Source organism: Podarcis tiliguerta (assembly GCF_965153285.1).
Source record: "Podarcis tiliguerta genome assembly, chromosome: 7".
Lineage (NCBI taxonomy): Eukaryota > Metazoa > Chordata > Lepidosauria > Squamata > Lacertidae > Podarcis > Podarcis tiliguerta.
In genome coordinates this window covers 8,649,735-8,674,060 of record NC_139540.1, presented here as the reverse complement: position 1 = coordinate 8,674,060, position 24,326 = coordinate 8,649,735, and the positions used below count along the sequence as shown (strand labels likewise).

The following is a 24,326-nucleotide window of genomic DNA, read 5'->3' as shown; positions in this document are numbered from 1 at the left end:
AGTCATACACTTGACCTCTGCTCTGTTGCTATGGTAACCCAGTGCACCTGGCCTCTTATCTCAGAACATCCAGCTGTGTGAAGAGATGTGCTAACTCAAAAATGAGCTCAAAGGCTGTGCAATTTAACCCAATGTTCACATTACACTGATGCTCCAAAGTTCTTCAGAAGGTAACAGGCAGTGTTATAGGCAGCCTCACTTTGTAAGGCCTTTGCTTCTGGATGTCTATTTTTCTTATATGTAACGTAATGGCTTGTGAGTTGTGCATTTTAAACCATCAATTTTTATTGCACTGTTTATTTGTTGTTTTAAATTGTACATTGTGTGTGTGTGTGTGTGTGTGTGTGTGTGTGTGTGGTTACATACTGGTCTATAAAAGACTGGTCTTTTGAAGGAGAATGATTTTTCAAAACTTAGGAGGTGAAAGAGGAAAAGGTGGAGGAGACTTACTGCCAATGCAGTTGTAGAGCAATAAATAATAGTAAAGTAAAGGTAAAGGGACCCCTGACCATTAGGTCCAGTCGTGACTGACTCTGGGGTTGCGGCGCTCATCTTGCTTTATTGGCCGAGGGAGCCAGTGTACAGCTTCCGGGTCATGTGGCCAGCATGACTAAGCTACTTCTGGCGAATCAGAGCAGCACATAGAAATGTCGTTTACCTTCCCACTGGAGCGGTACCTATTTATCTACTTGCACTTTGACATGCTTTCGAACTGCTAGGTTGGCAGGAGCAGGGACCGAGCAACAGGAGCTCACCCCATCATGGGGATTCAAACTGCCGACCTTCTGATCAGCAAGTCCTAGGCTCTGTGGTTTAACCCACAGCGCCACCAGTGTCCCATAAATAATGGTAAAGCTTATCAAACCCAGCTGAACTATCTCCAGTTTCGGCCCTGTCAACCAATAGAGTCTCTCCATATAATAGCAGCCTGAAATCAGACAAACATAATAAAAATTATTAGACGAATTGAAGAACTGGCAGGGTTCTGAGCCCTTGAAGAATCTGGTCGGTTCCCTTTCTGCTTTTAAATTCTGCGCTTAAACTTGGATGTCAGCTGCGCTCAGTCTAGAAAATATTTACCTTTAGTTTCACCTATATAATTGTCTAAACACTTTAAGCAGTGAGTCCTGCATCTCAGAACTGTCTTCTCTTCTCATTTCCCCCACCACCTTGACTAAATTTTTCTTTAAATAAAGCACAGACTACTATCATAATTATTTATCAAAATAATTACAGTTTCAGACAGTGGAGAAATAACAGTAACAGCTCTTTGAATAATTTCATTTATTTAAAAAAGCTATTTAATATATACACAAACAATGAAATAAACTGCATAGGATGCTTCCTGAGTTTTTACTTGATGTTCCTCTTCTTGGTATGTTTCTTCCTGGGGTTCAGGATCAGCATGGATCTCCTGATCTGTACAAAGGCCTTCATTTTTGTTTCTGGTATAATCCTGAAGATAACGAAAAAGGTAGCTACAGAGACAGGCCAGAAGAGAAGGAAGATATAGGCTCCCATACTTGCCTAGAGATGGAACAAAAAGGGGGCAGAAGGAAGGAAGGAAGGAAGGAAGGAAGGAAGGAAGGAAGGAAGGAAAGAAAGAAAGAAACAGAATCTTGGTTATTTATTTGTCACACACATATTCTTTTGGAGTTTACCCTTCAAGGAGCTCAAGACCAGACCTCCAGAAATTTGCCACAAGTGGCAGTTTGAGATCAGTGGTGCAATTTGGACCAGCTCCCCACCCACCTAACCTTGGTTGACCTATCTCTGTTTTTCTCTACATTATTGTGCTCATTCAGGGTTAGCTCCTTCCTGCTTGCTTGCTACAAGTCCATCGGCAATTCCACCCAAAGAAGCCAGCTGTGGCTTTCTTGTCTTAGGAGGCACTATGGGCTCTGTCCGGGACACTGAAAGAGCGCGTGAAAGAGTTTGACTGTGTGGGTCAATAATGCAGGCAGAGATTACAGGCAGGTCCTCCTCTAGAGAAGCATCTGCAGAGTTGCTCTCCTTAAATAAATAATTTTATTATTTATACACCACCCATCTGGGTTTCCCCAGCCACTCTGTGCCACTTCCAGCAGAATATATCTCTTTCCTATGACTAAACAATTCGTGGCAGAGCGGAAGGTGCTGGTGTTCGCATGGATATTATTATTAATTCAATTAATATACCAGCCACCCAGAGTGGCTGGGGCAACCCAGTCAGATGGGCAGGGGATGATGATGATGATGATGATCTCAGGATGGTGTACCCAGGGATGTTGGGAGGTGCAGTCCAGCAACATCTGGAAGGGCAGAGTTTCCCCATCACTGCACTGAACCTGATTGGAAAATATGCAGATTCCTGAGATGATTTAAGATTCAACTTTAACAAAACACACTGGCTGGATTGGGGGAAGGGTAGAAATAATGGCAAATAAATAACTTCAAGGGTATGGCTTCATTTGTAGGTTTGGGGAAACAATAATGGTGCGATAAGGGGCTGAGCTTTTTTTACCGCACTTACGACCAAACGGAAATTCAAAATGACTCACCTCAATGTAAAAGAATATGAATTCTATAAGAAACCTACTGAGCCAATGCACAAATCCTGCAATCGCAAATGCTGAGGCCCGGGATGACTGAAGGAACAGCTCTACCACAATTACAGATGAAATAGAACCTTGGTAGACAGAAATGATTTAGGGCATTGAATACCACTTTTATTTTATTTTATTTGACTCACTAGATTATCTACTGCATTCATATCTTTCATATCATCTAAAGAACACAATGCAATGACCATAAATAAGCAAACCTGTCCTTCTAGCACAGCAAGCACCATATCTGCCTTTACAGTATTGTTAGTCACTTAGCACTTTGTCTCCTGACCAAATGCTTTCCCTGGATTGCACAGGTTTTGAAACAACTTGTTAATGGAACTATGTATAACCTGCATTTTTCAGCTTTTGCAGTAATATTCAGTATTCAGAGCCTCCATGCATTCCTGAACATTGAACTTAAAAATATAAGTAACCTATGTTGGAACACTGAAAGCGGAAATGTTTCTTGAAGGATGACACCCAAGTTCTAGTTTCCAGGAAAAAAAAATTCCTCTTCAATGAGGACTTTGGCTGATTAATATCCTATAGCCTTTTAAATGTGTTTAACATATGTTGCACATATTATGTTTTTATCTTGTATTTTTATGCTGTGAGCCACCTTGAGATCTATGGATGAAGGGTGGTGTAATAATAATAATTTTGGCCACCTCATGAGAAGAGAAGCCTCCCTGGAAAAGACCCTGATGTTGGGAAAGATGGACGGCACAAGGAGAAGGGGACGGCAGAGGACGAGATGGCTGGACAGTGTTCTCGAAGCTACCAGCATGAGTCTGACCAAACTGCAGGAGGCAGTGGAAGACAGGAGTGCCTGGCGTGCTCTGGTCCATGGGGTCACGAAGAGTTGGACACGACTAAATGACTAAACAACAACAACAACAACTAATAATAATAATAATAATAATAATAATATCATCTAAGCACTTACCTGACCCTATACCATGTCCAAAGATGAATATGTTTTCCAAAACTTTTCTTACAAGCACCATATGTGGGATATATTTCTGTTGGAGAAAGCAGGTCATGTTTATTGTCCACAGCTGAGTTTAATGTGCATTTGAAATGTTTGTGTTCCAATTAAGGTAGGATTGTCCACCAGCTCATTTTCCATGAGTTTCCTCCCTGAACATCTGGATTCCCCCCCCCTCGCCCACCAATTCAAGGTGAATCGAATAAGTTTTGAAAAACTTAAGATAATGGGCACATTTCCTCTCTCTTTTTACCTATGAGATGAAGCATCCATTCTGACTACTATCCTTCCCATGCACCTTGCACCATCATGGTGCCAGTTTTATTTTGGGTAGTGCCTATTTTTGAAAATCTCTGCATCAGTATATTTTTGTCTTCTTATGTTTTAAAACAACAACAACAATTAAATACAGAAAAACAATTACAGTGGTACCTCGGGCTACAAACACTTCGGGTTACAGACTCTGCTAACCCGGAAGTAGTACCTCGGGTTAAGAACTTTACCTCAGGATGAGAACAGGAATTGCACGGTGGCGGTGTGGCAACAGTGGGAGGCCCCATTAGCCAAAGTGGTACTTCAGGTTAAGAACAGATTCAAGGTTAAGAACGGACCTCCGGAACGAATTAAGTTCGTAACCAGAGGTACCACTGTATTTCTCCAGATTTTCCTGATTAATGCTTTCCTGCTGATTTCAAATTATATGAATCTATTGATTTCCACCAGAACCATCTTCCTGTGTTAGAACGGGAAATGCCTATTTTGCCTATTTCAAGATTGAAAATAAAACAAAAGGTGCCCAAGCAAAGGTTATATTGACTTGGGAATTCCTGGATGTGTGCTTTGGACACAGTTTATTTTAAAAAGGCATGTCTACTGCTCAACTGATTCCTTAACACATGCACTGTTTGTGAAAAATTAAATTTGAATCTGCAGACTGGAAGCTGGGGGACAAGGCAAAAGGCAACACCTACTGGTACAAATGAAAACAGTCCGATTTGGTCTTCAGCTCCAGCTGAAAATCTGCCTGTGTGCATACTAAGGAGGCTAAATTCTAACGGAGGAAACATGGATTCCCCAATGGGCAAAATATTCCTGCATTCCAAGGGGTTGGAAAAGATGACCCTCGTGGCCCCTCCAGCTCTGCAATTCTTGGATTGTAGGTGTGATCAAGCTTAAATGTGAACAAGCTGCTAGTGAAATTTCCAGGTGGAGTCCTCGTGGTGCCCTCCATATTTTGTTGGACCACAATTTGCAAAGCCGATTCTCCTCGCAGGGAGTTGACTTTGCGAGCAGATCATGAGCCTGACCCATGAAGACAGGGCTTAGGTAGCTCTGAGTCACAGGGAGCTCCTGGCTGCGTCATTTTATATCAGCCAGTCCGTTCGGCCAAGGGGGGCCTGGCTCAGCCCATTTAAACAAGCCCCAGCCAGGCTCTCACTCTCTTTTACCTTTCTCCCACTTGTGCAGTTCTCCCTCCCTCCCTAAGGTTAGGTCCTTATCCTTTGACCTTGCTATGGACCTCACTTGGTTGCCTGTTGAAGGGGCCTGGTAGGGATTTTTTCCACTTGGCAAATTGGCACCAGCCACTTGGCTTTTCGCCTACCTCGTAGCAAATCCTCACAATTTTGTAAGATTTGGTGGTAAGGCATTGGAGTATTTGTTGGGAGGTGGCGGCCATCACCTACCCCTCGAATTTCAAGGGTATTCCATTAAAGGAATCTGGGGGGGGGGGCGTGTCCGATAGCACTACCCCTATCAGTGACCCTGGGGAAATTCCTAGTTGATGTGCATCAACAGAATGCGGCAGCTAGACTGGGTGACTGGGAGCGGCCGCCGAGACCATATAACACCGGTCTTGAAAGACCTACATTGGCTCCCAGTACGTTTCCGAGCACAATTCAAAGTGTTGGTGCTGACCTTTAAAGCCCTAAATGGCCTCGGTCCAGTATATCTGAAGGAGCGTCTCCAACCCCATCATTCTGCCCGGACACTGAGGTCCAGCTCTGAGGGCCTTCTGGTGGTTCCCTCACTTCGAGAGGCCAAGTTACAGGGAACCAGGCAGAGGGCCTTCTCGGTAGTGGTGCCCACCCTGTGGAACGCCCTCCCATCAGATGTCAAAGCGATAAACAACTACCTGACATTCAGAAGACATCTGAAGGCAGCCCTGTTCAGGGAAGTTTTTAATATGTGACATTTTAGTGTATTTTTCATCTTTGTTGGAAGCCGCCCAGAGTGGCTGGGGAAACCCAGCCAGATGGGCGGGGTACAAATAATAAATTATTATTATTAACAGGGCTCCCCCTATCGGTAGTTAACCCTTATTAGACTCCCTGCAGGTGGGCAGGAGTCAGATATAGTCATTGGTTCCAATGCGTAAGCCAATACCACTCACATTCTGTAACAATAAAGTTGTGGCTTTTTTCAGCCCATTACCCTAAATTCTGGTGTCAAGTGTCTTTATTCTACAATCAGGGAGGGTTCAGGACCTTGCCACGCAACATTCCTAACCATTGGCCATGCTAAACGGCTGTCACACATACTACTTTCCACCCCCCCACACATTTTGGGAGGGCAATTTGGGACACATACAGACCCCCACCATCGTGCCACCTGCTGCCTGCTTGCATACCAGCAGTGCCGGGGGGGTTGGTGGGGGACAGCCAGTGAAGGTGTGGAAACAAAAGAATGTGCAACCAAAAGATATGTCCCTTTTGGTTTTGCACTCTTTGGGTCCCTGTTGGGTTAAATCCCAGAAGTGTGGCACCAGCTTCCATAAGTACATCGGCCGTTCTGTTCTTTTGTCCCACACTCTGCTGTGAGTCAACTGACTCGCACCACAGTGTGGGACCAAAAAAACCTCTCTTTGGGTCCCACGTTCTAGTGAAACTAGAGTCAATCTGGGATGTCTCGTTCGAAACGGGACATTTGTGAGGTAAGCTCCCATATTTCCAGTTACCACTGTTTGTTCCATAGAACTGTTGGATTTGATATCCCGCTTTATTACTACCCGAAGGAGTCTCAAAGCGGCTAACATTCTCCTTTCCCTTCCTCCCCGACAACAAACACTCTGTGAGGTGAGTGGGGCTGAGAGACTTCAAAGAAGTGTGACTGGCCCAAGGTCACCCAGCAGCTGCATGTGGAGAAGCGGAGACGCGAACCCGGTTCCCCAGATTACGAGTCTACCGCTCTTAACCACTACACCACACTGACTGTTGACCCATAGAATGAAGGAGGCCTCTCTTGCCTCTGAATCTAACATTTGTGTAACTTTCACAGGAAACATCTGTCAATGGGAAACTATGTTCTTATTCATTCACTTAAAGACTTCGTACAAAATTCAGCTGAAGGTTAAAAATCCAATGCAACTTTTTTCTCAAGTCTCCTTCTACAGATGTACCAATCAGAAGCATGTCCATGCCTCCGTTCGTATGCCTTGGTTTTATTTTTCTTAAAGAAATGTCCTGTCACATCTACAGCCAACTTAAACATTGGCTTTGGAGCTTTTGCATGATACAGATTAAAGATGGAGGGCCAAACGACAAACTATTTAATGATTCTCAGCTCGAAATCTACCAACTACAAACCATTAAATCCAGTGACATGGTTAACATGATACAGGTCACGATGCAGATCCCAGAGCCAATGAGAAGCAGAAACTTGTGCCCCTTAGAATCAGCCAGATACATCTAGAGAATATAGAGACAAGAAAGAGGGACCCTAGGCGTTACAACAGTACATTTAAACAGTGTTTCCCAAACTAGGGCCTCCAGCTGGTTTGGGACCACTGGTCCTGCTAGCTAGTGATGATGGGAGCTGCAGTCGAAAAACAGGCTTCATTCACTCTGGAGGGGCTCCTGTTCCATAAATTTTCATAATTTTGGTCAAAAGAGGAAAATTGGCATCTGATTTTTTTATTTTTATTTTTTTCCCCTGTTATAGCAAATGGGTAATGAGCTTTGTTTTGGACAGTTTTGCCCAGAACCTGAATTACAAATCAAAGCAGAGGCAGCATAGGGCAAAACAGTAAACAGTTGCTATTTTTTTAAAGACAGAGTTACTTGGGGCTTATTCACACCCTTCATTGAGAATGAATGCATACATGAACAGCAGATTTTGAAGCGTGGCATACTGAATTTGTGTCTAGACAACCACAGTCGGGGGTCAAGGCTCTTAAATGAAAAAGGACCTGAAGCTAAGACTTACAATGCAATCCTCTACATATCCACTCAGAGATAAGCCCTTCTGATCCCAGGTAAGCATATGTAGCATGTTTGGCCAACAAAATACCTTTCATGTGTAGTGAGATTACAACTCCCATTGACCCTAGCTATCGGGGCCAATAGTAAGGAATGGTGTAAGTTGTCTTCAGGGCTTTTTTTGAGGCTGTATGTACCACCTCTTCCCCCACCATCCTGCTGCCACCACTTCCCGATGTGAGACCCTTTTACAGTTAGAATCATAGAATCACAGAATCTACGAGTTGGAAGGAACCCCAAGGTCATCCAGTCCAACCCCCTGCAATGCAGGAATCTCAGCTAAAACTTCCTTGACAGGTGACCAGCCAACCTCTTCTTAAAAACCTCCAAGGAAGGAGAGTCCACAACATCCTGAGGGAGACTGTTCCACTATCGAACAGCTCTTAGTGTCAGGGGGGGAAATAATCATTTGTCTGGTTGGAATCTCCTTTCCTGCAACTTTAAGACATTGGTTTGAGTCCTACCTTCCAAAGCAGGTGGAAACAAGTTTGCTCCATCCTTCTGATACTTGAAGATGGCTATCAAAGCTCCCTTCAGGCTCCTCTTTTCCAGGCTATACATACCCAGCTCCTTCAACCGTTCCTCACAAGGCTTGGCTTCTGGACCCTTGACCATCCTAGTTACCCTCCTCTGCACACATTCCAGCTCGTCAACATCTTTCTTAAATTGTGATGCCCGGAACTGGACACAGTGTTCCAGGTGTGGCCTGACTAAAGTTGAATAGTTGCCAAATCGCCTTCGAGGAAGGTGCCTGGCAATCGTAAGAAGGTCTCACCATAGCAGAGGCGCTTTGGCGACACATTTTTATGATTGCCAGGTACGCTTTGATGATCGTAAAAGTGGTCGCGCCAAAGTGCCACTGTGGGAAGCGGTGAAGTAGGAGGGCAAAGTGCCTCTGGGAGGCTGTGCCCGCCACTGCAGGAAGTGGTGGCGGTGGCAGAAGCAGTTTCAGGCAAAGGGGGGGGAGCAAGCAGGTGGGCATGCAAATGGCAGCCGGGTGGAGGTGGGGGAGATAGGGGGCATGGTGTGTACCGGCACCTTTTTCATAGAAATAAAGCACTTTTTGTATTCCAACAGCATCTAGAGAGCAGCTTGTTGGCTACTCCAGAGGTATTGGGTTGTAGCCACATGGATACATCTGTATCACAGACTTAAACTGGTCTAATATTAATTCCCTTTTCCAGAGGACTTTTAGGAATTGTAGTTCTATGATAGTAAGATAGGGGTGATATATCAAAACCAAAAAAGTTTTTGACCTTTAAAGCCCTTCACAGCCTAGGACCCTCGTACCTACGGGACCGCCTCTCCCGGTATGCCCCATGGAGAGCCTCAAATAGCAACACCCTAGTGGTCCCAGGCCCTAAGGAAGTTAGATTAGCTTCAACCAGACCCAGGGCCTTTTCAACACTGGCTCCGGCCTGGTGGAACGCTCTGCCTCATGGGACCAGGGCCCTGCAGGATCTGATTTCTTTCCGCAGGGCCTGTAGGACAGAGTTATTCCACTTGGCCTTTGGCTTGGAGCCAATTTGATTCCCTCCCCCTCTTTCTTTTTCCTTTTTCCTTTCTCCTCCTGTGATGAGGCTGCATTTTAATATTTTAATGTTTCAATATTTTAATGTTGTATTTTAATCTTGTTTTTAAGTTGTATTCATTCAACTTGTTTTTATTATTGCTTGTTAGCCTCCCTGAGCCCGGCCTTGGCTGGGGAGGGCGGGGTATAAATAAAAACTATTATTATTATTATTATTATTATTATTATTATTATTATATCTTCTCCATACAGTAGGCCATTTAGGCTAAAAAAGGCAATTCCCCTTAGAGTACATTGATGAAATAGTTAATGCAGCAGAATAAAGTACAGTGGTGCCTCGCAAGACGAAAAGAATCCGTTCCGTGAGTCTTTTCATCTTGCGGTTTTTTCGTCTTGCGAAGCAAGCCCATTAGCGGAGTAGCGCTATTAGCGCTATTGGCAGTTTAAGGGCTAAAAACGGCTTTTTAAGGCTTAAGGGATTAGTGGTTTTGCTGCTAAAATGCTTTTAGCAGCTCAGCGCTTCAGAAAAAGGGGTTTTGGAGCGGAAAACCCCCTCAAAAAATTTCGTCAATTTTCGTCTTGAGAAGCAAGCCCATAGGGAAATTCGTCTTGCGAAGCGCCTCTGCAAACGGAAAACCCTTTCGTCTTGCGGGTTTTCCGTCTTGCGAGGCATTCGTCTTGATGGGCACCACTGTACATAAAGACAGGAGCTCTTGCTTCTTCTAACACACACACATGCAAAGTATTTTTTTAAAAACCCTTGGGACAGTTCTAAGTAAAGCATAGAGCCATGCAATCTGTTTAAATCTAAGGGCTTCTCTTAGAACTGGGGTGTCCAAACTTTTTTCAAAGAGGGCCAGATTTGATGAAGTGAACATGCATAAGGGACGACCAAAGGGCCAACCAAAGTTGTTGACCTTTCTTTAGGATTTTACCCCAGGAAATAAACTGCCACAGGGGCCAGATTAAACTGACCGGCGGGCCAGATTAGACCCCTGAAATGGACTTTGGACATGCCTGTCTTAGAAAGAATAGTTAGAAAACCCCATAAAACTACAATTCCCATGTTTTTGGGAGAGTGGGAGAGCTGCTGCACAGAAAATAATATGGCAGAAAAGATATAGAATGTTGCAGTGAGGATCAGTCTATTGAAGAAGAGTGATTTTCAAGACTTAGAAAGTGAGAGGAAAGGTAGAGGAAACTTACCGATAACGCAATTGCACAGGAATAAACAGTGCTTCCGATTATCAAAAGTAGATGTATTTCCGCAATATCTGTCTTTGTAGGTGAGATGATTCTCTCTTGATAATAGTATGCCTGAAATCAGACCATCACAATAAAAAGTGTTAGGTGAGGGGAAGAAGCACAATGATGGTGACCTGGGATTCTGAGAAATCCTAGAGTTTGTTTTCTGGTTATTTTAGTTGCTGTTGTTCTTTTCTGGATGTCAGCTGCTCTTAACCTAGAAGTCCTTTAATTTAGGTTCCTCTGTATAATTGACTCGGCACTTTAAGTAGCAAGTCTTGTGCTTCAGAGTTGTCATTTTCCTCATATGCCTGCCATGCTTGACTTAATTTTAGTGACTGACAAAGATGGAAAATAATTCAACATCAAATCATAAAACTGTAGCGTTGGAAGGGACCAAAGAGAAGAGACTTCTGACTTGGTTTTCCTCCTTTGCAAAATCTAAGTCTAAAGTGATGATGTTAACGAGGTATCCCCTGAACTGCATCATTGCCCAAAAAGCAGAGTAAAACGAATATATGACACAGAATCATAGAACTGTAGAGTTGGAAAGAACTTCCAGGGTCATGTAGCCCAACGACCTGCAATATAGGAGTCTTAGCTAAAGCATTCTTAACAGGTGGCCATCCAACCTCTGTTTAAAAACCTCCAAGGAAAGAGAGTCCACCATCTTCCAAGAGAGCCCATTCCACTGTCAACAGCTCTTACCATCAGAAACAGCTCTTACTTGTCACTATTTTCCAGGATGTTGAGAAACCATGGGTGAGCACTCTTTGGGATTAGTCAGTCAAGCAGCTACAAGTTCACCTAAAAGTGACCTCATCCAGCCCACATTTTACCAGCTTCTCCACAAGAATATCACGGGGGACTCTATCCAAAGCCATACTGAAATCAAGATATACTATGTCCCCAGCTCTCCACTGATCCACCAAGTTTGCAACTATCTCTGTATAAGGTATTGAGATTGTCCAGCATGCCTTCTTCATTTTTTATTTTTTTTTTAGAAACCTAGCCTAGAAACCTAGGCTAGGTCTTAGTCATCACAGCACCCATTTCTAAGTATTCACACACTGACCATTTAATTAAATGTTCTAGGGCCTTTCCTGGTATCAACCTCAAGCTGACTAGTCAGTAGTTACCTGAATCTTATTTTTTCCCCTTTTTGAAGACGGGTACAATGTTTGTCCACTTGCAGTTTGCAAGTACCTAATCTGCTGTCCAAGAATTCTCAAAGATTGTTACATGACATTGATGTACAGCGAACTGGAGCCTCTGCTAATACACAGGAAGCAGAAGGAAGCAGCTGGAAAGAATTATTTGTAGATTAAGTTTTCTTTATACTAATTCACAGAGCACGGGAAAGAAACAATATGAACTTGAGCTCTTAAAATAGTAGGGCAAATATAATATAATAGGCATTTCTGAAACCTAATGGGATGAGACTCATGGTTGGAATATAGTAATTGAGGGGTATGAACTAATCAAACAGGAAGGAACGAGAAGTAGCATTATATGTAAAGGATATGTGCACTTGTGAAGAAATCCAGGACTTGGAGCGTGGAAGGCAGGTTGGGAGTATTGGGGTAAAAATACCAGAGCCCAGGCATCACTCCACACATGCCCAAGGCTTCTGGACCCTCCTGACTGGCCCTTGGCCTGGGGCCCTGTCACTTCATATTCACACAACTGGACGTGAAGCTTAATTGACCCCCTTCTGGCTGCACAAACCATGTCACCGCCCCCGCCGCCCCTGGTGTTGGTGGCATGGCTACGCCAGACAGCAAACACCCACCCCTTGGAGCCCTGAGATAAGCAGCTATTAACATGGGTTATTTGTATTACCCTCTGGAGTAGCGGGAAACAAGCTTGCTCCACCTTAGATGTGACAGCCCTTTAGATATTTGAAGATAAAAGGGGGATTTTGATTAAACATGTATGCCATCTGTCATGGATTCTTTCATTGAGATTGCAGTGTGTTGGACTAAATAACTCTGGAACCCTAACAACTCTACAGTTCTATTATTTTATTCTTAGGAAGAACGTTCTGATGGTAAGAGCTGTTTGACAGTGGAACAGTATTTCTGAAGGTGGTAGTTCCCTTCACTGGAACTTTTAAAGCAGGAATTGGGTAGTCATTTGTCAGGGACTCTTTAGCCATGACTCTAGCATTGCAGGGGGATGATGACCTTTGGAACCTCATCCAACTCCACAATTCCATAATTTTATAATTTTGTAACATAATCATGTTGATTTCCCCCTCTTCATGCTGAGAAAATGAATTGAAACAGGAAAATGCAAGACATGGTGATGTTGTGTCAAATAATGGACATATCAGTTCATTTCCCATCCATTTTAACTTCACGTGTGCTCATTAACAAATCTGTTCTGTACTATTTCTGCATTAATTTGGAAACCAGACATTTCTGCAAAAATATTCCTTTTTCGATGCATATTTAAACACCTGGTACATTTTTCTGAGCTGAGAAACATATTGCAAAATTTCAACAAGTGCAGAACCTGAAAGATCATTGCATTCCAATCCATACGTTAATCTGATACGTGGGAATCATGTTATTTCACATTAGATGTCAGACCATTAACATTTCAGAAACTTAAAGGAATCATTCCAATCTGTCTAACTGTGTGATGCCTCATTCTACATTAGCCTGATGTCTTTAGTGTTCTGTACCTGTGAAATCTATACACTTTTAGGCAGAGGCAGAGTTCCTCCACACCGGGTGCTGAGCTGAGGAGGGCATTACTATGAAGTAGTGCATTCACAGAATGGAAAACAAGAGGTGGGGAGTGGTGGTGAATTTTGACCTTGCACAGGGTGCCACTGAAATCTGAAAGACCACAGACTGCCTCTATCCTAGCCAATGCCATCTTCCCAGTAGATACACTGTCAGGTCATTCACAGAGCAGAGAAAGACAGTGACACCCAGCTCACTTACAGTTTGTTTTTTTAAAATTAAGGAAGCAGAACAGAGAACACATGGAGACTTCTGAGATCGCTACTGTCTAGTTGAAGCAGTTGATCAGACTGGCTTGTATCTCCCACTTCACTCCCTATCCCTCTGTGTCAGGCCCCTCCCTCTGTCTACGGTGAGCCCCAAGGGACCCTCTCTGTTTCCGCCTGGCTCTGTGCTCAGTAACATGCAATAGATGCATTGTTCTGGGAGTAGGGGCACACAGGCTGTCAGCAGAAAATCTGTCAGGGTGGCTCTGTGATGAAACTGCTAAGTCTGATTCCTGTCTTAGCTCTGTGCTGCGGCACTTGCCTGTTTCTTCCTCCTCCTCCTCCTCCTCCTCCTCCAAGCTCCCAGTCTCCAGTACTCCCCAGCTCTTCCCCTCCCCTAAGGTGTGCCCATTTGTTCACCACCAGGATCCCAGATCTAAATCCTCTTCATCTGCATTTTCCCTGGGGGGGCTCCTGGTCAGGTGGTTTCCACCACTCCTCCTCATCCAGTCAGTCCCTGACATCCACTAGGGTGAAGATGGAAACCTTGAGTGTTGTCAGGGTATGGCAATGCTGTCTAGAGTTGATTGAAACTGGGATTCACCAACACAAGGTGTGCCACAGGCCTCTCCTTAAGGGTGGTTAGATAGTCTTGATCCCTGGAATAGAATCTAGAAAACAGAGCAGCCCCGAGTGCATCAACATGGGCCATTCCCAGAGACAAGCAGTGACAATTGGTGCTTCTGAACCTTTTTGTGAAATACATTCTCATTTTACATGGTTGAACCTCCTAACAACTTGGGATATTGCTTTCCTTACTGCATTGAGGCCATCAAGCTGCTCTCCACCCATCAAGACGAAGATGCGGATGACATGCCATTTTAGGCTTGGGGTCATCATTAGCTTAAGTGAATCCATGTTCTTTTCGTCTTTCTCAATTATGTCCTCCAGCTGGAGCTCTTCTATCTCATCTTCCACGTCGCTAGTGTCTCGCAGCTTCTTCAGTACTGGGTGTGAACAGAGGCAGAGAGGATTAGACTTTGAAAGGGGTGACTTCTAAAATAAATAAATAAATAAATAAATAAATAAATAAATAAATAAGCAGATTGATTGAAAGGATGTTGGAAAGGGGAAATCTGGAGGGTTTAATCTCCCTGGAACGCTTGGGAGTAATTCAGAACCATAAAGAAGCAATCTTGGGAATCTCTTAATAAAAAATTGTGGTATTTGAGGAAATTGTATTGGGATACTTTCTGTATTTGTAATTGTTGCAACTATTACACAACATCATGTGTGTAGTATTTTTTTGTTAATTTCATTGTTCCTAGAATTCCTCTTGTTTTTCATACTTCCATACATGCCACAAAGGATATTAGCTGCTTCCTTTTACATTACTGGAGACAATCAACACGACGACCATGCCCCTACTCCCCTTACCCCAGAACACATCCCTATGCAATTTTGAAAACTTGATTAAAAAAACAAGCAGACTATTTTCTATTTCAGAGCCTAAACATAGTGCACTGAATCACTCCAGCTGGATCATCATGTTTATAGCATCCATGACCGATGGCCATCCAGCCTCTGCTTAAAAACCTCCAAGGCAGGAGAGCCCACAACCTCTTGTGGGAGTCTGTTCCACTGCCGAACAGCTCTTGCTGTCAGAAAGTTTTTCCAAACGTTTAATTCGGAATTTCATTTCTTGTAGCTTGAAGCCACATTCTTCCACTCATGATAGCAACTTTTATTCAGAGGTATACTGACTCTGACACTACTGCCATCACTGCAAGTAGCCATTGAATGACCATTGACTCAGTCCAGTATACCTGAAGAAGCATCTTCACCCCTATTGTTCTGCCCGGACACTGAGGTCCAGCTCCAAGGGCCTTCTGGTGGTTCCCTCGCTGCGAGAAGCCAAGTTACAGGGAACCCAGCAGAGGGCCTTCTCGGTAGTGGCACCCGCCCTGTGGAATGCCCTCCCATCAGATGTCAAGGCAATAAACAACTAGTTTACTTTTAAAAGACAACTGAAGGTGGCCCTGTTTAGGGAAGCTTTTAATGTTTGACAGACAGATGGTTGGGGTATACATAATAAATTATTATTATTATTATTATTATTATTATTATTATTATTATTATACCCTAAATAGTTGTGTGAAAGGAAAGTACATTTATATATCAGTTGTATGTGCATTGTTATGAAAGGCTGTTGATGACCCTCTATTAATGAGAGGATTATCAACATAAATGATCTGATAATCCTAGATTGAATTATGCAACAGGCCAAAGGTGCCTGAGGTCTCTTCAGCCTGAAGGGATATCACAGCTCTTTATGGTGCCCATACCTAGAGGTCCCAGTACCTTTTATTGCATTGTTTTCATCCTCCTTCTGAATGAAGAGATACCTAGGACTTTCAGGAAGTAAGGGCAGTAGAAAGACCTGAAGCAATGGCATGACCACAGAAATGCTTGTCAGAATTGGTAAACCTGTGAAAGAAAATAAGAGTGACTTATAACGTGAAAACACTGAAGTGGAACTTCTGAAAAGCTGTAAGTCAAAGGATGAATTTCTCTGAATTACCTTTTCGGGTCCCAATAATTTCTGGGAGAGAAAGTATCTGAGCCAACAGAACACCAAAAGAAGAAAACAGACTGTGCATCATCATTATGCGTCCCCTCAGGTGTATAGGGGAGATTTCCCCAAGATATATGGAGACAACACAGAAGGTTATTCCTGGTTAGGTGATAAATCAAAATATAATTTACAATGAGCTTGTGACACGGTGTACAGAAACATATATAGAGAACTCTGCGTGGTACAGAAGACCACAATGAGTCATGCAGTTAACTCCTTATGAATTTAAGAGGTCCCCCACAGACTTCTGCAAAATGGCATGCTGTCCTTCACAATTTGCATGAGAGGTTACTGGATCAAGTTACATGGAGAGATGATATTTGACATCATAGTTACAGAGCTGTTGCCCAGTTGTAGCTCCCCACCATTTCAGGCCCCACAAAGTTAAAGAAAGAGGTGTTCTCAGTGACTACTTCTTAACTTTGGAGATTTCTCCCCTGGCTGGTTGCCAAAAGCCAGAGTGCTTGACGCCATAGACACCAAGATGTTGCCCAGTTGTAACTTAAACCAAACTGAGCCCCACAAAGGCTTGCAGAGAGGTCTTCTCAGCCACTGCCTCTTAATAGATTTCTTCCCTAGCTTCTTGCCAAAGCCAGAGATTGTTCATCTTCCAGAACTGGAATTAAATATGTTCATTTAAACTAATTGTGATGGCTAGAGAAAAGTTAGAAGAAAAATAGCCAACCTGACACTCCACAAATGATATTTTGACTGTGATTCTCAACATCGTTTACTATTGAATACGTTGGCATGGGAGGGTGGAAAATATAAATCAACAATATTTGCCTCCCACTGGAGTAGATTAGTATAATTACCACATCCCAGATCTTTGGGATCTAATCTCTAATCTAATCCACCCCACACATTGTTCTTCATGTCCTTGGAGACTAAGGGAGAGGTGAGTTTGTCACATTAAGATAGGAAGACTACTAGGATTCTTCTGCAGCCTCTTGCCCACTCTCTGCTTCAGCATCTGAGTCTGAATTGCTCCTTGTCACAGGCTCTCCCTGCTCACTAAATCCTGTTGCCCCTACAGCATCCAACAACTCCTCCCACTCTTCTCCCTCTGACCTCTCCTCGTTGTCCCACCACCAATCCCCAGGTTCTGAGACTTCCTCCTCTGAGGTTTCCCTTGGGGGTTCCCTGGCTGGTGTCCCCCTCCCCATCATGCAGTCGGTCCCTGAAATCAGCTCAGATGAATCTTGTGCATTTCAGGATGATTTCTTTTTGCAAAATGGCAAGCCAATAAATTCAGGACTCCAACTTACCTGAACATAATCCAAAGCAGAAATTGATAAAGAGGCTGTATCCATAGGTTCTTATCAAGTGTGAGAGACCCAATAGTACAGAACAAATAATGTACAAAATGTCAGCTATCATCAAAGCACCTTTCCTGAAAAAAACAGGCGGGGTTGAGGGAGGAGATGCCAATGACTATAAGGTGCTATCAAAAGAGGGGGGGGGGGAGTTATGGTGCTTCCTACTTCAACTGTTTGGACTGGGATGTCACATCACTCATTCCATTTCTCAAATCGGGAGAACTCTACTGATATTTTGAGAGTAAATGACTGGGACTCACGAAACATCTCAAGCATGGTTAAACAGGGTTTTCCTTATTTTTGTATTGGACCTGGAACCATTAGAGGAGGTTCTTAGAAACTACCCAAATATTAAAAGCATCATAATAAAAAGTAAGGAACATCTGGCTAATTTAAATGCTGATTACAACATGGTCCTGATGCTAGCAGATACTTTAGACACACCACCTTATTTACACCAGGAACTGAATAGACATAGCAGGGCTAAAATAAATTAATCAAAATCAACTTTAAGGGTTTTCAACATCCCACCCAAGATTCAGACTCTAATTCCAATGGTACTTAAGAGTCCCACACAGATATAAAAGCTTCCAATATTTGGAAGTTTGGGGAACCATGAGCCTGAAGAAACTATTTCTAGCAGGGCTCCTATAATCTCTGGACAGCTTTGTCCCACTGGTTAAAAATAATAATAATGAAAAGTGATTTTGAAAGGTTGACTTCCTTTGATCTTGCCATACTGAGAAAAATGTTTCTGTAAAAAATACTTGTCTGCCTAAGTTGTTACATTGCCTAAGTTGTAGCTTTTCCAAGTTCTTCCCATGGCTATATCACCCTAAATTTTGGCTGCTAGCAAAAACTTTTTAAAACATTTATATTTGAATCTAAAGAGGCTTGGGTGAAGAAATTTTACCTATACAGAACAGTTTTAAAAGTGCTTGGATAAATTAAATTATATTGTGAAGCTAACCAGTCAAAAGCAGGCTATACCCCTAATATCGAATAACACAGCAAAAGCCTAGAAACAAACTGAACAAATGCACAATACAGGAAATTCAATGGATGTTGTTCTTTTAGTGGGGATCTGGTTAAAGAATTTAGATTGGGTAACTACCCTAAAGGTGACTCTTAAGATATGCAAATCCAGGATGAAATGTTTACCCCTTCCGAAATCTCAGTTATCCAAATTGTGTGCAATCTACTTCCTTTTAATAAGAAGAATACTTAAATATTGTTCTGTCTGTAGTGTTAGCGTAGTGAAAGATAAACCTACCAATGTGCTTTCAACTAATTTTGTGTCTATAGGATTATAATGTTCCCACCACCCTAAAACAAAGTTCAATTAGCTAGCTAAAAGTGATCAGATAAGATTCCAGGACTCTGTTCCTCCCTGCGATACAACACTCCCTGAAATGTTTAGTGAAATATGAAAATTATCTGACATAATCCCCTTTGCCTTTCTTTGAAATCCCATTCCATTTGGTCGAATGCCTTGGGCAGGTGGAATGGAACTAACAAAGTTGATGGCATTTTATCTTTTATTAGATGCTACTGGGGAATGTACGTCAGCAGCAACCACCCATTCCCGCATCCCCTCAGCATGCTAGGAAATGAAGTTCACCACTTAAAGGGTTATATCTATACCTGCCAAATCTATCCATCAGCCAAGCAACAGGAAAGGACCCACAGATAGCTCCGAATGGAAATAAAGCCACAGGGATAGTGGCCAGGACCAGCTTAGAATCTACTCTATTTCTAAGCTCTTCCAACAAAGTTGTGTTATACAAGTCATGCAGGAACTAGGAGAGAAGCACATAACATTCAGCATTAGGACCTTTCTGCAGAGTGTATGGCAGCAAAAGCTGAGAGGCTGAGACCTGGCTGAAACCCTGGAGAGTCATGACTAGTTAGTGTGAACACTGTTGAGCTAGATGTACCAATGGCCTGACTCACTATGAGGAAGCTTCCATCATCATTATCATCATCATCAATATGCTGCCCATCTGACTGGGTTACCCCAGCCACTCTAGGCAGCATCCAACAAACTAAAGTACAGTAAGACATCAAACACTAAAAACTTCCTGATACAGGGCTGCCTTCAGATGTCTTCTAAAAGTTGTATAGTCCTTGTCATCTGATGGGAGGGCATTCCACAGGAAGGGCGCCTCTGCCAAGAAGGCCCTCAGCCTGGTTCCCTGTAGCTTCACTTCTTGCAGTGAGGGAACTGCCAGAAGGCCCTCAAAGCTGAGTGATGGAGGTGGAGACGCTCCTTCAGGTATACACAGCCAAGGCCCCTGAAGGCTTTAAAGGTCAGCACCAACACTTTGAATTGTGCTCGGAAACGTACTGGGAGACAGTGTAGATCCTTTAAGACTTTTGTCCTATGTTTAAAAAACAGACAAAACAGCAAATTTTTGGCAGGGAGCTGCAGCCAAGGCTGGATGGACAGTGGGAGTGTCGGGATGAGGAATGACTCTGCCTCATTCCCAGTGAAAAAGTTAGTTTCTTGCACAAGGTGAGCATATGCGATGTCCGAGAAATCACAAAAGGTGTCCCCACCTTTATGTCATTCTGTCATTTATCAAGCTTCTCAATAATTCAGGCATATTTGGGGTACCTGCTTGTGAAGCAACTTGAATTAATAACATAACAACCCCCTTTTGCAAAACTTAAGAATTTTTTTAAAAAATGCTAAGACTCAAAATGGGTGTAGTTTATGAATTATGGATCAGCTGCAACAGAAACAAATTAAGTGGTGTTTACAACCCAGCAAGATGGGTGGGGTATAAATGATAAAGTTGTTGTTGTTACATTATGGTGGAGGAGTTAGAAAGGAAATGGGGTGAAGTGGAAGAGATGCTGTGTGTTCTTACTGTGCATCCATGTGTGTGCATGTTCACATGCCACATGCGTGCCCAGGAAGGTCACGACTGATATGGAAATTTTGACATTAGATTCTTGCCTTAGATGTTCCATGCATTTTTCCAATAGTAATTGCAGAAGTCTATATAGGATTATATATCAATGTGCCAATGAATAATTTGATTCTTGTGTTTCTGCATTTTGCAAATCTTATGCTACACTGTGTAAACACCGAATCATTGCATTCCACGCTTATCTGACCCTAAAAAGGCACAGATGACCAGCCTGGAAATTCATGAAGATTTTTAAACAGAAAATAAGCATCTTGCTACAGAAATGTGGGGGACCAAATTTAAGACTGGGGTGTGTGAGAAACCGAGAGAACCAAAACAGGCAGATCCTTCCATCCCTACTGCCAGTATGTGCCCCCCCCCTCAAATTACCCTAGGTGGAATGTGGCCCTCAACAGTACAAAAGCCCTATAATAACTGCTGCTTTAATAACCCAGCTACACTGCAGCACCATCTTACCACAGTTGGAGAGTAGAGTAGCCACATGTTGTAACCATCACACTGTGATAGGAGGCAGGAAGCAACTGAGACCCAAATAAGCAACTTTGACGACTCCTGCAGGAAGGATAAGCAGGTACTGTGATGAAACTGCACAAGGTCAGATACATGAGAACAGCTGCTCATGTGTTGATGTTCCACCAGATCATGTGTGAACTATCTGTGCAGTTCAGTTTCCTGACAGTGTATGTGCTTCTTTTCTGATGTCCACGCTCAGTGCATGGAAAGCAGGGTGACAGGGTGTCAAGGAGCTGTCAGGGAGCCAGGTCAATCACAGGGCAGGCACACACACAGAAGGCACACAGCAGAGTCCTCTGGTTTGCCTTAATCCAGCAAAGACATAGCTGAAACTGACCACTGGCTCTGCCCATCCCCCTCTAGCCTATCAGTCTGGATCCCTTCCAAGCAGACAGAGGCTATGTAGAGAGGCTGAGTTCCTCCTTTGGGCCTGTCTGGCCTGCTGCTCAGCAATGTGCAGGACTTTCCTTGAGAGGGGTGTCAGAGTGGGAGGAGAGCCAGCAGGACTGGGACTGTCCTGATGCTGTGTAGCAGGGTCAACCTCTGACTCCTCTCTGTCCGAGTCTGCTCACACACTGTGACTCTCAGCCTCTCCCCCTGTCCCGGAAGGGCCTCCTTCTCCTGTCCTGACCCCCCTTTGATCACTCAAACCTCCTGCTTCTAACACCTCCTAGCTCATCCCTTCTGCAGACTGCTCTTCAGTGTCACACCACCAGGATCCGGGATCTAAGTTGTCTTCTTCTGTGCCCTCCCTGGAGGGTATCTTGGGTGGTTGGCTCCCACCACTTCCTCATCCAGCTAGTGGGCAAAGCACACTAGCACTCCCTGCTGCAGCTGTGATGGATGTACTTCTAACTACTCCTGCCACATATTCCTTCTCCATCTTAATACAGAGAGCACATTGTTTCTGGTGCCTTGTTGGAAGTAAACCAAGTCATAATTAGCATATTAACAATTAATTTCTGGTACCCATTTCATTCCACAACCAATCCAAGAGTCGGGAAACTGGAATCTTATAGTCCAGTCAGGAGATGAAGACCCGTCACAGGCCCCAGCTGCAAGATATCACTGATTAGAAATGGATGGGTGTCATTAATGACTTCAGTACCAGCATTGAAATGAGGGTTGTAAATTCCCAGGGGCCCTGGAACTTCCCCCCAAACCCAGCTGCCATCTTACCAGTTTTGGCCCATCACACTGAAACTTCTCAAGGGGTGGGGGGAGGTTCAGTTTTGAACTTAATCCTCCCAAGAAATAAATTTATCCATCACAGGATTTTACTAAATCTGGACAACCTCATTCCTGGAAATATTCATAAATACAATGCGAATAAGGACAAGATTCAGATCTAAACTGGGCAACATTTAGGGAATAATCTTATGCAGATGAAGCATGCAGCTGCCTAAATCTGGCAGATGGAGAATGTGCCTTTAAAACAGTATTTTGTGCTAGGGAACAAGGTCATGTAACTAAGTTTAACGGGCTTCAAACCCAGCTGGTATGCTAAATTATTTTATCAATTGTTTTTATTATACCAAACTAACATATTAATCATATAGATTTAGAACAACCCATAATATCTTTCCTTTCTACATTGGGACTACCCTAAGAATGCCTAATTCAAACCAAATGTATTATGAGTTGTTCTACCTATAAGAATCTGGAAAACATTTACACATCAGCTTGGATTGATAGGACTCACCTGTGTCTTGGGTGTTTCCTCCAAACTCACCTGGGTGTTGGTTGTTCCCTCTGAACTCACCCAGGTGTTGGTTGTTCCCTCTGAACTCACCCGGGTATTGGTTGTTTCCTCCGAACTCACCCGGGTGTTGGTTGTATCCTCCGATCTCACCCGGGTGTTGGTTGTTCCCTCCAAACTCACCCAGGTGTTGATTGTTCCCGCCGATCTCACCCGGGTGTTGGTTGCTTCCTCTGAACACACCCGGATGTTGGTTGTTTCCTCTGAACGCACCCGGATGTTGGTTGTTTCCTCTGAACTCACCCGGGTGTTGGTTGTTTCCTCTGAACTCACCCGGATGTTGGTTATTTTCTCCGAACTCATCTGGGTGTTGATTGTTTCATTGTCTACCTCCTCTATTTCATCCATAGTTTCTTGTGTAGGAGCCCAGAAAGAAGGCTCACCTGTCAAGAAGTAAGAGAGTTCTTTTCATTTGGACCTACCATCTGTTTCACATATCCAGATCCATAAGTTTTGAGGCTCTTCCATTTAGTTAGTATGTCTAACAGTCATGCCTGGGATTTTATCCTACAGAGATCACCTGGATTGTGGGGGGGGGGGCGGAGGCACAGGGCATTGGAATTCAAGGATTTGTGTTCAGAGCAGGAGTGATTATGTCATCTGTTGGCGTGAGGCGGTAGCTAATTTTTGTGCTAGATTAGGTTAGCTGAAGTCCAAATATGGAAAATGATCAAGCAGAAGCTGGATACTTCCTTCCTTTTCTTTGATGGAATTCCATCTTCACCTTGGACTCCTAGATTGTGACACCATTTAAATAACCACTGAACGGGATAGATATGGAATCTAACTGTAGGCAGCCTCCTCATCTTATGCAGGACATGAATGGAGAGGATGAACAGGCAAAGAACACATGGACTTACTGTAGCTTTCTCTTACTGGCGAGGAGTAGAGTATTGAGTCAAGCCTTCTTTTATTCTGAAGTAAAGCTCTCAGAACTCTGTGTTGTGAGAGCCAATCAGAGGAAGGAGACCAGAAGGTTCCAGGAAGCTGTTGACAATTGGGTTCTGAGATCATCCCTGCTTACAAGTCTGGTTTAGAATCACATTGTCACAGCAATTTAATATGGGTTGGTTGCTGGCATGATGGAACTAGAATAACCTTGTGGCGAGCTGACTGAATAGAGAAGTCCGCTGCACAGAATATCCATAGTGTGACCACATTCTTTCGCAGCCTTACTTCTTCCTTCTGCAATGTGAGGATAACAACATTGACCTTTCTTGCAGGGTCGTCATTTGGACTCCAATATAATCCCCAGGAAACATTTGAAAATGTTTTAGGCAAATGCTGTGTTTCATTTAGCTTCCAGCATTTCACATTTCAAAACAGCTGTTTTTAGACTGCTTCAGTTGTCATGCCAGACAATGTTCCATATTCCATGCTCCATGTTCCATATTCCAGCCCCCAATTGTTGAAGGCTCTTTGAACCACTCGCATATATTACAATGGTTTACTCTACAATAGTTTCCCCTTCACTGATTTAAAAGCCAATATGGTTTGTGTGTTTGTGTGCGTTTAAAAAGAATAATTAATATTTCAATTTTTGAATACATGAATATATCCTTACAAACAAAACAATATCAAGTTACGTGCTTTAAAT

At 43.3% G+C, this 24,326-nt stretch overlaps 1 protein-coding gene across 3 annotated transcripts; it reads right to left on the bottom strand.

Annotated features, from left to right (window-relative positions):
• Positions 1-1,267: 1,267 nt before the first annotated feature.
• Positions 1,268-24,050, bottom strand: LOC310682131 (solute carrier family 2, facilitated glucose transporter member 5-like). 3 transcript variants are annotated; one of them, XM_083450556.1, is made up of 13 exons: positions 23,590-24,049; positions 22,673-23,112; positions 20,914-21,009; positions 19,166-19,320; positions 17,471-17,595; positions 16,149-16,301; positions 15,929-16,054; positions 14,387-14,574; positions 10,570-10,680; positions 7,161-7,262; positions 3,535-3,610; positions 2,541-2,668; positions 1,268-1,527 (listed from the first exon to the last, which is right to left on the bottom strand). In XM_083450556.1, exons 1-13 carry the CDS (start codon positions 23,741-23,743, stop codon positions 1,354-1,356), a joined length of 2,028 nt encoding a protein of 675 aa, XP_083306682.1. In that variant the 5' UTR covers positions 23,744-24,049; the 3' UTR covers positions 1,268-1,353. The 3 variants fall into 3 exon arrangements, with proteins under 3 accessions (XP_083306682.1, XP_083306684.1, XP_083306683.1); XM_083450558.1 differs by having other exon boundaries at positions 23,906-24,030; XM_083450557.1 differs by lacking the exon at positions 7,161-7,262 and having other exon boundaries at positions 23,590-24,050.
• Between the last annotated feature and the right edge of the window lie 276 nt (positions 24,051-24,326).

Bases quoted from the DNA above. Each gene is read 5' to 3' on its own strand.
- LOC310682131 (XM_083450556.1), bottom strand. From the start codon at position 23,743: ATGATCTCAGAACCCAATTGTCAACAGCTTCCTGGAACCTTCTGGTCT. The intron at 19,321-20,913 runs GTAAGATGGTGC...CTTCTCTCCTAG, and splicing joins TACTCTACTCTCCAACTGTG to TTCCTGCATGACTTGTATAA. The intron at 2,669-3,534 runs GTAAGTGCTTAG...CTGTCTACCAAG, and splicing joins TGGACATGGTATAGGGTCAG to GTTCTATTTCATCTGTAATT.